This window comes from Caenorhabditis remanei, chromosome III (assembly GCF_010183535.1).
Source record: "Caenorhabditis remanei strain PX506 chromosome III, whole genome shotgun sequence".
Taxonomy (NCBI): domain Eukaryota; kingdom Metazoa; phylum Nematoda; class Chromadorea; order Rhabditida; family Rhabditidae; genus Caenorhabditis; species Caenorhabditis remanei.
The window spans coordinates 3,727,036-3,741,084 of NC_071330.1; the positions used below are offsets into that span (position 1 = coordinate 3,727,036).

Here is a 14,049-nt window from a genome sequence, read left to right on the forward strand (position 1 = left end):
TTGTTGGTATATATCCAAATGAATCCATCTTCTCTCCCCCATTTTTTGTTGCTTATAATGATGATGTGTCTCTTCTTTTTGCTCATTTCTTCTTTTTTTGTGCGACCAAAAAAGATATACTAGTTGGTTAGGTCGCCTCCAGAAGATCCAGAAGATGTCTTGTTTCTGGAGTACACTTCTCTATCCTTTTCTCCCTAAAAAACTATCCACTAGTAGTCTAAAACACTTAAAATTTCATTGAAAACAATAGAAAAAAAGGAGAAACGAAGAATGAATTAATTCAACTAATTGAAATTATCCACCCTTTTCTTTTCTTCTTTTCTTCTTCTTCACACACACTTTTTCGCTCTGAAATATAGAAAAAAAAACAGAGAAAAGAAGTGGTCTTGATTGTCATTGACATATATATTATATACATGGATATTTATTTAATAGACTCTTTCTTCTCCTTCCCTTCAATTGTTTCCTGACCACTAACCGAGTGAGGGAAACCTTTTTTCGTTCTAGTTTTGGTTTAGACTCCATTTTCTAGAAAAAATTAGTTTTTCCCTTCTGATAGTGATGATTTGACATTACGACTTTGAAATATGAAAGTTTTGGAATTTTTCTTTTAAAATTCTTTGTGAAAACTTCCAAATCTCATAACCTAGAAATCGATAATTGTCAAGTCTCGGCCCTGCTCAAAAATGAACCGATTTTTTCAATTTTTAATCGAAATTGAGAACATTTTTTTATGATTTTTCAGAATTTCTTGTAATTCTGAATGATAGTCGAAAATTTGACTTTTTCGCTAAGAAAATTCGAAAAAATTTGAATTTTGGTGCCAATTACCCGGTTCTTCGGCCACCCATTTTCCAATTTCACTGAGTATCGACTCATGGTAAAGATCTGTCTTGTTGGCGACGATACGTAGCTAAATTTAAAAAAAACGAGGCAGTTCAAATTTTTAGACATGTGAGCCTCTGATTGGCTAAATATTGTTTTAAAATTCGAAAAAAAGATGATCAGATGAATTTCTTTTCCAATGGCAGAAGAAACCAAGAATTAGAGAGTTAGGCCACCAAATTCTGCCAGCAGTGATTGGTTTTATAGGCCACCAAGACAATAAAAATTAAAAAATCTATTATCGGTTCACGAACCCTTGCCAGGGGTGTTAGAGACGCATGGAATTTGTTCTACTACGGTTTTTCATGATTTCAACTACGAGACCCTCCCAACAAATTCCATTTGCCTTTAACACCTCCCGGCAAGTGTTCCCGAACTGATAATACTGTAATTGGCTTTTAGGCCATCAACCTCTCGTAGACTAAAAAACCCAAAACACCGAAAAACTAGTCCAAAACTTTTCTCTGCAAAAACTCGAAAACCTCCGTGAAAAGACTCGAGTCATGATCCCCCGGATAAATTAAATTTGACAATCGGCCGCCAGAATTGTGTCTATTTTGTATGGAGGTCAAGAGAGAGAGAGAGACGAAAACGAGATTGAGACTCAAAAAGGCTCGAAATTAAAATTTGTGTCCCTCCATCTCTCTCTCTTCTCTGAATCAAATCTCTCCTTTTTTCCGAAACTTTGTTCACTGACCTCCCCTTCGGGGCAGATATGACGAATCATTTTCTGGAGGTTTTTTGATAGAAAAAACGATTTTTCTATCTTTTTTCTTTTTGTTTTCAGATAGAGGTTGGAAAATTTCATTAGGTGGAACACCTGTCTTTGGTTTTTTTGCGTTTCTTCCATGAAAATACTCCATTTTATCGAGATATATCTTTACTAAGCTACATTAGAGGAGACGCAGGAATGCAGACACTCTAGCCTCCCTGCACTCTCTCCATCTCTCGCACTCTCTCATTGTCAACCTTCTGACCCTCATATCACTACAGTATGAAACGATATCAAAAACTTTTTTACTACGAAAATGCTCAAAATATCTCGCTAAACATTTTTCTAGTTGACTACTTTTTGATAGCTCAACGAGCTTTCGAGATATAACGTCTTGGGTGTTCTAACTCGTTTTCTCAGCCACTCTGCGTCTCTCATCCTCAAATACTCTCTCGTGCTCCACAATCATTTTGAATCAAATTAGACGTGTGAAGACGAAAAGAAGAACCTCTTTTCTCTTTTTTTGTCTTCTTCCTTGACGGTAATTTGCGTAGAAAAAGAGTCGAAAGAGCACTCGTTTCTCTCTCTTTTTCAATGCTACAAAGCAACAACGCCTTCTGCATACAACGTCTTCTGAATCTGGAGAGAGAGACAAGGTCTTCTAATCACGAATTCCTTGAAGAAGAGGTGTGTAGAAAGTTTTTTTGGGAATTTTTTAGTTCTTGAGGACAAGAGAAAGTAGACTTTTCTCTAATTGATTGTTCTAGAGTAGACTCTTTTCTGCTTTCGAGGGTTTTGCTTATGGCCTAGATTTCATATTTAGGTATTTCTAGGCCGGTATTCAAATATGGCCTAACTTTTGAAATATTTGTTTCCTAGGCCATGAACCAAACCATATCATTGAAAGAGGAAAGACAACCTAGAATTTCTGTTATGAAATTTCTCTTCCATTTTTTTCAATGTCCAATGTGATGGCCTCATTTTTTAAAACCTTTTATGGTTTTCTAGTTCACACTTTTTTGTTTATCATGGTGGCTTAGAAACCTACAATTGATTTCTCTTCCATCATTAACCTAGATGTCGGAATATGAGGATTCTCAACTTTTATCGAATCAGTACAATGACCTAACTTTTCATCTTACGGTTTTCTAGGCCACAGTATTTTGATTCTTCAGGTGGCCTAGAAACCTCTCCACTGCAATTCCTCTTCCATCTTACTAAAATGACGCCAACACCCAAAGGACCTGGGGGATCTCCGACCTTTCCTCCCCGACATTCCTCGCTCTTTTTTTGCAACAAAATTCTCCAAAAATGTTTGAAGGGACCTTTATCATCTCTCAAAATCTTCTATATTATGTTCCTTCCTTTTCTTTTTTTCTTCCCTTTCACAACACTTTTTCGAAAACTTTTTTTCTGAACAAATATAACAAATATGTTGAAATGCAGATGGAAGTAATTACACCGGTGTAATGAAATAGAGAGAGATCAAAGATAATGGTCCGAAGAAGTCGTTCCAAAAGAAAACTCACTCAACTCATCATCTCCAATGGGTATATACAGGTATGGATTGTATTGGGTTATGGCTGGCTTTGTATTGATTGAAAAATTGGGTTTAAAAAACTGAAAAGGGCGGAGCCTAAACTGAGAGCGCTAATTAATTGAAACTATCCGGTTTATAAATGTTCGTAACTCATATCTCCCACCCCCTTCATCAATTAATTATAACTTCCTCCTTTATTATTTGTACTCCTCGTGGACATTCTATGTACTTCTTCTTTGAAATTTTCATCGTATTGGTTCTTACTATCAAGCAATCCACGAGTCTTGTATTTAATTTCAGCAAAATGGAGATGCACCTTAAAAGCAGCCATGCAGTAAAAGTTAGAACAATGATGAGATGACTAAACAAACAAATCATTCTAGCCTAGACCTTGTTGTTTTGTGTATAGTTTGTCGTTGGTTCTCTGGAATTAAGGAAACGGAGTTTGGTACAGCAAAGTGGAGACATGAGTAGTGCCTCCTCTTTAAAAGATTTCGTCCCCTGGTACTCTCGAGTCCTTAGATTCCGAATCTGAGATAAAATTTTGCAATGTCTTCCAGTGAAACAAATTATGACACGTTAAACTTTTCCTACTTGCTTCTGTAGAGGATCCCAGTATCTCACGTGAGCTGTCACATTTGGTGAGACCTACAAAAATATTGTCTGACCAGTTTTGAGAAAGATCTGATCAGTTTCTGGATTGACAAAATATCAAAAATGTTCAAACTCCTGTACTTGGTTGACCTAGTTTCTTGGTTTGATCTGGTCTGCAACTTGAAGCCTGAAAATTCAGTTGATCAGACAGACCATTCCAAAACCAGCTGCCTTGTTTCAAAATCTGAAACACCAAATTGCTGAAGTTCACAGCACATAATTTATTATAGCATTGATTGCTGTTTTAAGCTACTGTAACTGTAGGTCTGAAGACATTGCTGTCTTCATTTTTGAAATTTTTTTAAATGTGATGTCACCTCGAATTAAAATGTGTTGTGAGATTTCTATACGGTTCTTTTCAAAAAGTAATGACTCTGTCTTGTCAGCCTGGCAAGGCAGTGAGCGGACAGGCTGACCTCTGACATTCTGTTATGCCACATCTCTAAAATGATTCCTCTGAATCCTTGATTCCAGTACTTCATCACGGGTTCCAGAGGCATAGGGACTCACTCGTTCCTAATCACCCATCATCTTATCTTTCAAGCTGAAATAATTTGAATTATTAACACAACATTTCTCTCTATAGTCTCATCTCCTCATTTTCCGCCCAAAAAACTTGAAGATTCTTTTAAGTGCTCCTCTTCTTTTTGTCTCTTCCTCGAAGACAAAGTTTTCTAATAAACAAATTTAGTAAGGAAGTGTGTTCGAGTACCCTTTTCCTCCTCCTCCTCCTTCTCCAAAACTCACTTTGGCTCCTTCCACTTCTTCGTGTGTTCGTTCATTCTCGTCTTTGGTCTGACAAGGAGACACAGTGGCCCTCGTAACAAATTCATGAAAATCACCTAGTGTCGCGTTGCTTTCTCCGCCTGTCTCCAGATGCCCGATTTTTTCGGGTAAGTAAGAGACACGGCCACATGCACATATATATATATATATACATCAGAAGTTACTACTAGAAAAGGAAAAGAAAAAACGTCGCAGGGCCCTGACTGACATACACACACAGTGACAAACAATATGAAAAGCATTGGGTAAGAAGGGAGAAAGAGAAAGAGGCGGAGAGAGAAAGTGACCAAGTGCTCCAAAAGCAAGAAGAAGAAGACGTAGAAAATAAGAAGAAGAAGAAGAAGAAGGCGTTGAAGAAGAAGAAGGAGCAGTATCTGAATTAAATCTCGCACTCTTCCTTCAACACCGCCTTCTCTCTTCTGCTCCTGTCCGGTCCGGAGGCGAGGAAAGGAGTCTTCGTTTTTCGTTTTCCTTTCCCCCCTCTTCTAATTTATTTCTTCCCCTCCATTCTTCACACCCGGTCACCACCGATGGACAGGACCAGACCGTCCGTTCGGAACTACAGTCTCGATCTGACACGACATCGGAAGCTGACTGACGCCAAGGCCGTGTCGCCATCATCATGTTCTGTGAAGTTCATGCCGGAGGTGTTGGATAATCAGGGGAACACGTCGGCCAGGAAGCACTCGTCACTGTCGCAACCCGCGTTGAGGTGTCATTCGAGACAGCATCATAATATACTGAGTCCACATGCGTTGGCGGTGAGTTTTTTGTTGATTGGGGTGTTTGGAAAGGGAGAAATTGTAAATGCGGAAATTTTCACAAAAAAGTGAAATTGGTACTGTATCCAACTACTGTAGCTCGTCCACTTGCATTTATACTTGTTTACGGTAAGATAGTCTGCCAAAAATAATGCCCCACTCGTAGACTACAGAACATTTGGCTATGGTTTCTAATATTCTCTGAAATTTTATGACACCCCTGTCAAAAATCAGTCCATCATTTATTGGACAGTTTCTAGACTAACAGGAGGCCAATAATTTTCAAATCTGAATTCTGAATTCCCTGTACCCTGTACTTGGTTGACCCAGCTTCTTGGTTTGATCTACAATCTGAAACCTGAAAATTCAGACCCCAGACTGATCTTAGATCAGGTCATCTAAATTCAGCTGTCCTTCCCCTCGTTTTTCCAAAAGCTGAAACACCAAATTGCTGAAAATCCTCACTGATTTTCATTTTGAGCCGATTCCTGAGATTACTGTAGTTCTCGAAAAACTAGAATTTTATTTTTAGTTCAATGTTTATCTATGCTGTAGTATCGTCACCTTGTCAGATAATTAGCAGTGTCAAAAATATTTTTTGAAAATTCTAAAACAGGAAAACAGCAGATCAGGTACAGGTAGTGATTATCTTGGAGAGTGATTTCATTTATGACTCAACTGGTTTGCAACTTGAAAAAATTTAAGACTTGAGATATTTTAGCCCCCTGATCTCGCCTCAATTCAGAGTCCCCTGATCCTGATCTTTCGAAATTTCTAAGACATTTTCCTGACACACAAGATGTGTTTTAGCTGTACACATGCATAATGTATACTTTTCGTGAGCCGCACCACGCGTCAGAACTGCCACCATCGCTCTATTGTTCGGCGTGGTTTTCCGCAACGTTTCCCGGGGTGATCAAAAGAAAAAAAAGATGTTACGACTACTGTAGGTCTTGTGACGCTTTTTGACTGACTTGGTTATGACGTTGATCGGGTCGGACTCGGACTCGTCGGGAGTGGGATACTGTAGTTTTGGGGAACGAGACTCGCCAACATGAGTGCTGGAAGATAAACCTGTTAGGATTCCAGGAATATATAACAAATCTTGGACAAACAGACACGCATGGAAGACAATTTTTAACAGAATCATAGAATCAGAAATCAGAGATCACCCGAGAATGTTATCAGATCTTCCTACTAATTCAATGACTCTCGAACAATAGAAAGTACACAAAAGGCTCGTTGTCTTTTCATTCAGTGCCCCTCCACTGCTTTCTTCTATCTCGTCGTGGCGCCCTAGCAACGCCTCCAGCTGAAGACGAAGAAGAAGAAGAACAGAAGGTGCTCTCACTTTTCCCGCTCGTTTTCTTGTTGGGGCTCTCTGCGTCTCCAACGTCTTCATCACACCTACAATGAGACTCTCGTGTCTTTTCTCTTGAGGGCACCACACCCCCTTTTCACTTTTTTTTTCTGTGCCCCCGTATTCGAAACCAGGCAGGCATCCCATCCTCGTAAGGTGTATGTGTGGTGACCTCCGAGCCTTTTCCTGATTCCACTATGAATTCATCTGTCCCAATGATCGACTTGTCATCTGGAGATGACGAAGAAGTCGACTATGCAATGATGAGAAGCTACCTGCCGATGCCAGGACCGTCTGATGGAGAAATGGAAGTTCCGAGTCTTCTATTCGGAAATGGTAATCTGTGTAGATCTACGTTATCCATAAATCAACCATCTATGGCTCCATCCCCATTCTCCGAGATTACGGTTTCATCGCAGCGTCCGTTGGTCGCAAGATCCGGATCCAATTCCAGTGAGCACACGGCGTTGATGAAGGAGGCGCTGAAGAAGAAACCAGTGGCAGATATAGCACATGTAAGTATGATTTTTTTTAAATTAGTTTGTCCAAACTGCTGTATTTTTACTTTACCATGATACGCTAAAACCAAGATCTGTAACTTTTTTCACCCTCTCTCCCATCTATAAAAAAGAACTTTAAACGTTCGTTTTGCTCTCCTTCTCACTCCCCTCGCAAATTATGGGTTTTCGAAGGCCCATAATTCACGCGTTTTCCACACCGTCGCCTATTTAAATGAGAGCAGCACACCAGGCGACAGATGGTGGCGATTCGGAGGGAGCAGGGAGTCAGGAGAAAGAGGCGATAAAATTTTGTATGATGGGAACAAGAGCGAATTATTGTAGTAGAGTAGAGGGTGGTGTGTGACCTGGGTTCTGACTTGAGTGAGTTTTTTGTATCCTAGCTATGGAGTTTAGATCAAACGGGGGCGCCTTTGGCGCGAATTTTCGAAAATGAGAATGTGGGCAATGTGTTCAAACGAGTAATGCAAGTTTATCCTTGAAAGTTCCAGATAGTTACATTCGGGGATTTTACAGTAGCCTACAGGAATAACATATCATCTACCATAGCCTACAGTAACCCACAGTAATCGTATACTGTTATCCTTCGAAATACTTGTATCAATCTGAATTCCAATATATAACTTTGATGATGCAAAAGCTGAGTACAGTAACCTACAGTAATCTTGTTCCTACAGTATCCCAGATTCATCTATGCTACAGTAGTATCAAGTAATTCTAAAATCCGAAATGTTTGAGTTTTTCGACGGCAATTATGGTTTCTAGGATCTATCAATCTACAGTAACCTACAGTAATTGGTATACTCTCTGCAATAACCTAAACAACTGTTCCAAGCCTCCTTCCACTACTAAATTCCACAAATTCTACTCCCAACCCCTGAAAATCCGAACACTCTCCTCTGTAAATCCCGTTCCCCTTTCTCAAGAAAACGTTCATGCACTTTCCATCTTCCTGCGATTCCCAACTGCCCACCAAATTACAGCCATTGCCCTTTATTATGTTCTTCCTCTACATAATCCCAAAATGACGTCTGGAAATGTGAAATGATTTCCTTTCCTTTCTGAAAGAATATCAGAAGATCCTAAGAGCTCTCCCCCCTTCTGAAGAACATCACGTCATCTCTCGGCCACCAAATCCAATTAGCTCCAACCTCAACTTTTTGTCCTCCCCCCCCCCTTTCCAGTATCTCTTTTATACTCAAAGAGACCGGAAAGAATAATTGATGAGACGGTGTGTGATGCCTCCTGGAGGTGGTTTCTATTACTAAAAGGTTTCCGAGAGAATAATACAACTATATTTCATTTTTATGACCACCCAGTCGTTCTTCTTCTTTTTTCTCTCATAATGTCCCCTTGTCCCATCTTCTTTGCCTACTTGACATGATGCTTCTTCGCCTTCAGTCCCCTCCTCAAAATTAATTTTTTGTGTGTCACTGGTCCCCTCTACTATAATTAGTTCTCTCTATTTTCAAAAAGATGGAATGAAGAAGAAGAAGACGGAGATAATTTGCACAAAGAAACAAATTTTATGTGTGTGTGTGTGTGCTTCTGCAACAAGATGTTTATCAAAAAAAGAAGAGGAAAATGGGAAAAAAATTAAATTGAAATTTTATTTGTTTTCGCCTTAAAGAAGGACTGAGAAAACTGAAATTTTAAGTTTTGGGAAGGTAAGGGAGGAGCTAGAACAGGATCTACAGTAACCCTTCATCTACAGTACACCTCTTTTACTGTAGCCCGGGGGTACATGTAGGCTTGTGGAAACTGAAACTACGCTCGTTTTTGAACGTTCCGGAAAGTTCCATTCGGGGATCTTACAGTAGCCTACAGTAATCAAAAAACACCTACCGTAACCTACAGTAATCCACAGTAATCTTGTACTGTTAGGCTCTGTAATGCTTGTTTCATAAAATGTGAATATAACTTTGGTGATGCACAAGCTGAATACAAAAACCTACAGTAATTTTGTTCCTACAGTAACCCACTACAGTAGTATCAAGTCATGTATGATATCTAGCATTCTTGGATCTACCAATCTACAGTAACCTACAGTAACCTTTGTACTCTCCACAATAACCTAAACTACTCTTCCCCACTACTACTAAATTCCACAAATTCTGTTGAAAATGACGAATTGCGTACCTCTTGATTTTTCTCATTTTGGTCCATCTCTTCTTTTTTCTCTTTCTTATCCAGAATCCCTTCTCTGGATTCCTTGAGAAGAGACCTTTTCATTGTCTTTCCCCTCTCGACACACACATTATCGGCACTCATCTCGGGAGCCAATGTCAACACATTGAAACGTTGATTTGGGACGACACATCTTCTGGAGGCCTCTCTCTTTTCCTCTCTCACCCCAAGACGCCCTTATTCAGTCAGTACAACACTCTCAGCTAACGTCGCCGAGTCTTCTGAATCCCTTCCCCCTGTCGTCAAAATTCAAAATCTTCCCCTGATTCCTTCCTACTTATCACTTCAAGAAGAGCCTTTCTCAACGAATCCATCGTCGACGTCATCTGGAATCCCGAAATCATCATCGACGGGAGCGATGCCACGTCGTCCGCCCCTGCTCCGTCTGGCGCCGGTGCCAGAGGACGAGGAGGACGACGAGGTGTTTTTAGAGGGACAAAGTAGCGACGATAAGCAGAGGTTTTTGCCGTTGAGAAAGCCGCGTCGATTCCACCACTCGAGCCTTCTGGATTCAGAAGACGTCGTCAATAATAGTGATGATGAGACGGTGATGATGGAGCAAGAGCAAGAAAATAAGGTAAATATTTAGAATTTGCTTCTTCCCCCCTGTCTTCTCTGAATCTCTCTGGAATTCTGAATTTTCTCAGTTATTTTTTTTATTTTTCTTAAGAATTGGCATGAAGCAAGGGTGACAGATCTGGAGATGGAAATTTTTTGTAAAAAAGTGAATTTTCGAGGAGAGTGGCCTAGAAATTCAAATGTGCGAAAATTCGGCCACCGGAGTTTTTCAATTCTTTCGAGCTTAATTTTGGGATTATATTCAGCCATATAAAACGAAAATTTTTGGTTAAAACCGATTTTTTAACGAAATTCTGAAAAAACCATGTAAGTTAAAGTTTTTACTAATTTACCGGAATCCTAGAGAACTGGAAAACTCAATGGCCTAACTTTCACACACCTCGGTCACCACCACTCTAGCAATACCGTAACCCGAAATTTCCAGAATCTTCCATACCGTACCCCATACCAATTCTTCTAGAAACATCCGTTCATTTCCTCTCTCTCTCTCATTTCTCTTTTCCTGTTGTTCATATATCCAAGTATCTTTTGCACATTAGTGTCTTCCTCTCAAGTTTCCCATCGTCCAGATGTGTTCCCGCCGTTCCCGTAAACTTTTTTTTATAGGAAAAAGAATAAGAAGGGCGGAGAGAATAAGAAGAGGAGATCCTCTCTCTTCTTCTACTAGAAAAGAAGAAGAAGAAGGAGAAGAGCACATTTAATTTCGTTAGCGGCACAAAAAGCAACGAGTCTTTGCACTTTACATGCCATCATACTTCTCCTCCTCCTTTTCTTCCTCTTCTTCTTCGTTTTTCCCCACTTTTACCCCCTTTTTTGATGGCTCACTTCCTTACCTTTTATGAGTATTGGATGAGACTGTTCTGTTGCTTTGGAAGTTTTTTGAAATAAACTTGGTGGGGCGAATCCTTCACACTTTTGAAGTGAGGGTTTAAAAAAATTCTAGATTTTGAAGCATCCTAGCGCTGCCAACTTCGCTCCACCGAGACTGGAAAAAGAAAAATTACAGTGAAGAGACGCAGAGAAAAAATAGTTCGGTAGAGCGCGGTTGACAGTTCGGTGGAACGTTCTACCTGAGCAAACTCGCCCTATGGAACTTTTTGGGGGTCTAGCTTTTTTGGTGCTATTTTAGGCCATCACTGCAAATTTAACAAATTTTATAAGCACGACACGCTTCTTACAACCGCGCTCTACCGAAACCAAAGAAAATTGCATGAGAAATTGAGAGACTTAGAGAAAAAGAGACATTTTTCAATGGGATTTCGGTGGAGCGCAGTTGCAAGAACTGAGCCGAGCTAATACGTAACCGCCGAAACTTGAAAAATTCGAATTTTTTTGATTTACAGACCGATTTGTCCTAATTTTTATAATTTTTGGTTAGACCGGAAAGCGTCAAAGGCGCGCCAGACATCCAGACCTTTCAAACTTGGAAACCTTTGTAAAATGGTTTTTTCAAAGCAAAATTTTGAAATTTTTCATGTCTCTAACTAAAAAAAAAAGTAGACCAACCAAATACTTGTCACGTTTGAACGCTCGTTCCAATAGTATGCAATCGCGCTCTATTGTCAGCTGTACCATTCTGACAATGGAGCGCAGATGCATAGGCCAGGCTCCGTGAGCCAACCGAACTCCTAGTATCTCTCATTCCAGCCAAATGAAAAACTTCCAAAAAAACATTCTCCCTATCCTCTCCAAAACTTTTGCACATCTTTCTCACCACCACAAACCCATCGTCATCATCATCATCATCCTTCTCGTACATGCTGGATGGTGGTGGTGTGCGGATGTATGTCTCGGTGTATGTGTGTGTGTGTGTGCCCCCCAATTTGTAATGCATATTGTTTTCATCATAATGCTCCTAGAGCCGCTCCTGAAGAGCCTCCCCGTTTCCCTTTTTTCCAACTTTTTCCTCCCTTCTACTTACTTTTTTTTTCTTCCCCAGAAATCAATAGGACATAACCACCATCACCATACACTTCTAGATTTCCATACTTTTTTATTTATTTATATTTTTATTTCTCTGATAATTTCTTCAAGTGGATTTCTCACTCGAGCACTTGTCTCACTCTCCAACGTCTTCAAGATGTGTTGTCACGTCTTCTTTTTCTCCTTTCTTTCCCATCTTCTTCCTTCTGAAGAAGAATTCCCGTGTTTTAGTATTCTAGTTAGTTTAGGCCAAAACTTTGTTCATGTGTTTGGTGGTAACTAGTAATTTGGTCCCCGTTTAGATGATCATTGTCTGTGAAAAAGGGCATATCAAGTTTCATGAGAGCATCTGGAGCAATTCTTCCGATCGGAATTCAAAAAACTTTTTTCTAGCCTTTAGACATTCATCTGATTTTCCAGAAATATTTTTTTTTAATTTTGCATTTATCTAGCTCAAGATGGTCCAGACGACTTTATGATGTTCTAGACAATACTAGTAAGCCTAGACTACAAACTACACTGCCTAGACTACAAACTACATAAGCTAGACTTGCCCAGACAGTCCTAAACTTAAGACCTCTGGATTTTCTACTACGATTTTGCAACTGCGCTCTACCGAATCTGCAGAGATTTCGGTAGAGCACACTTAGCTCCAAACCACGTTTAATTAGACCTGATTTTCTGAAAGTTTTACTTCCAATCTTGACATTTCTCACATTTTCCCACATTTTCACCTGTCGATTTCTTGTTTTTACTCAGAATTTTCTTAATTTCCAGAGAGATTTTCAGAACTCCTTTCCCCTTTTCTTTTCTCTTTCCCTTACCTTCTTCCCCCAGCTCTTGACTCTTAAAAATCCAATCACACTCCTCTAAAAATCATTGTCTTCTCACATAAAGAGGTGTCATCTGGTGTCATCATCGCACGCGTCGTTGCGTTCGCTGTCGCCGTGCCCGTCGCTTCAGTCGTCGTCGTCAATCGGTGGTTGTGGTGGTGGTATGGGCATTGGCGGAGGCGGCGGCGGTGGTGGTTTCATCGGAGCATCAGGAACGAGCTCGACCACTACACGACGGAATGCGGCTATTGCATCGACATCGTCGACGACGTCGTCGACCGCCGGAAGACGAGCGTCCGCATTCGTTCGGCGCATGTCTATGGCGATTCCGACGTTGTCGGCGGATCCCGTCCCGTTCTCAGCGGTAAGTTTTTGTAGAAGGGTTTCAGAGTGTAAACTTAGAAAACTAAAGTGAAAAAAGGATGCTTGGACCATCAGGTTCATCCAGATCAATTCGATCTACCAAAATAACCATGCCAGTAAAAATGTCTACCCTGTTACCGTACCGTAAAAACCTTGTTACTGTACCGTAAAAACCTTGGTATGAGAGTCCTGGTACGCAATCAGGCGTAACGATGTTTGCACATTCATCAATTACAGTAACCAACAGTAATAATCGTTTTGACTATTTGATTTGGACTGCCTCATTTTCTGAGGGTCCATTCCAATCTTCCTACCCCGACCCGACACCTATACTTGCAAACCAAGCCGGCACGGGCCTGAGCGTAACTCGCTTGAAACGCAATATTTTGATCTCAAAAATATAGAAAAATGTACGGACACAGGACTCGGCATGATCTAGCTCAGATATTGCGTTTTAAGGGTGTTGCGAACCGGCCCGGTTTGCAAGTAGGCTGACCCTCACTAAATACAAGTTCCCCGGGATCCAAAGATCATGTTTCCTCTGGAACTCTCCCCCCATCCCCCATATCTATCCATTTGCTCCTCCACTCCTATCCTATCCCCCCTATCCATTCTCTTCTAAAAACGGGACGTCCGTGTCACTTCCGGCCTCTCCTTCTAGTCTAGTTGTAAGAAGTCAAAACATCGTCTTCGTCGACTTCTTCTGTGTCACCGACGACGGCTCTAAGGAATCTGGACACACTCACACAAAAGGAAGAAAGAGAAGAGATTTCTGAATTTTCCGCTTCGTCACCTCTTCCTTCTTCTTTCTTCTCTTTCATCTCCTTCTCCCCCAACTCTTCAGAACTCGACTCTTTTTCTTTTTTAAGTGAAATTATCATCCTATAATTAAGTACGCCTCTTCGGTTACTATGGAGCTCGAAAACATATAATTTGAGCTCTTTCGCT

General features: G+C 40.4%; 3 protein-coding genes across 3 annotated transcripts; 2 read left to right on the forward strand and 1 right to left on the reverse strand.

Moving 5' to 3' along the window:
• Nucleotides 1-5,107: 5,107 nt before the first annotated feature.
• Nucleotides 5,108-5,410, forward strand: GCK72_008886 (uncharacterized protein; the record flags this gene model as incomplete). Its single annotated transcript, XM_053727098.1, has 1 exon — nucleotides 5,108-5,410. The coding sequence occupies one exon, from the start codon at nucleotides 5,108-5,110 to the stop codon at nucleotides 5,408-5,410; it is 303 nt and encodes a 100-aa protein (XP_053586675.1).
• Nucleotides 5,411-6,895: 1,485 nt separating this feature from the next.
• GCK72_008887 (uncharacterized protein) lies at nucleotides 6,896-13,249 on the forward strand (the record flags this gene model as incomplete). The annotated part of the gene is made up of 4 exons (XM_053727099.1): nucleotides 6,896-7,217; nucleotides 9,589-9,980; nucleotides 12,803-13,102; nucleotides 13,187-13,249. The coding sequence occupies 4 exons, from the start codon at nucleotides 6,896-6,898 to the stop codon at nucleotides 13,247-13,249; spliced, it is 1,077 nt and encodes a 358-aa protein (XP_053586676.1).
• On the reverse strand, nucleotides 12,865-13,173 carry GCK72_008888 (uncharacterized protein; the record flags this gene model as incomplete). The annotated part of the gene is made up of 1 exon (XM_053727100.1): nucleotides 12,865-13,173. The coding sequence occupies one exon, from the start codon at nucleotides 13,171-13,173 to the stop codon at nucleotides 12,865-12,867; it is 309 nt and encodes a 102-aa protein (XP_053586677.1).
• Nucleotides 13,250-14,049: the final 800 nt, after the last annotated feature.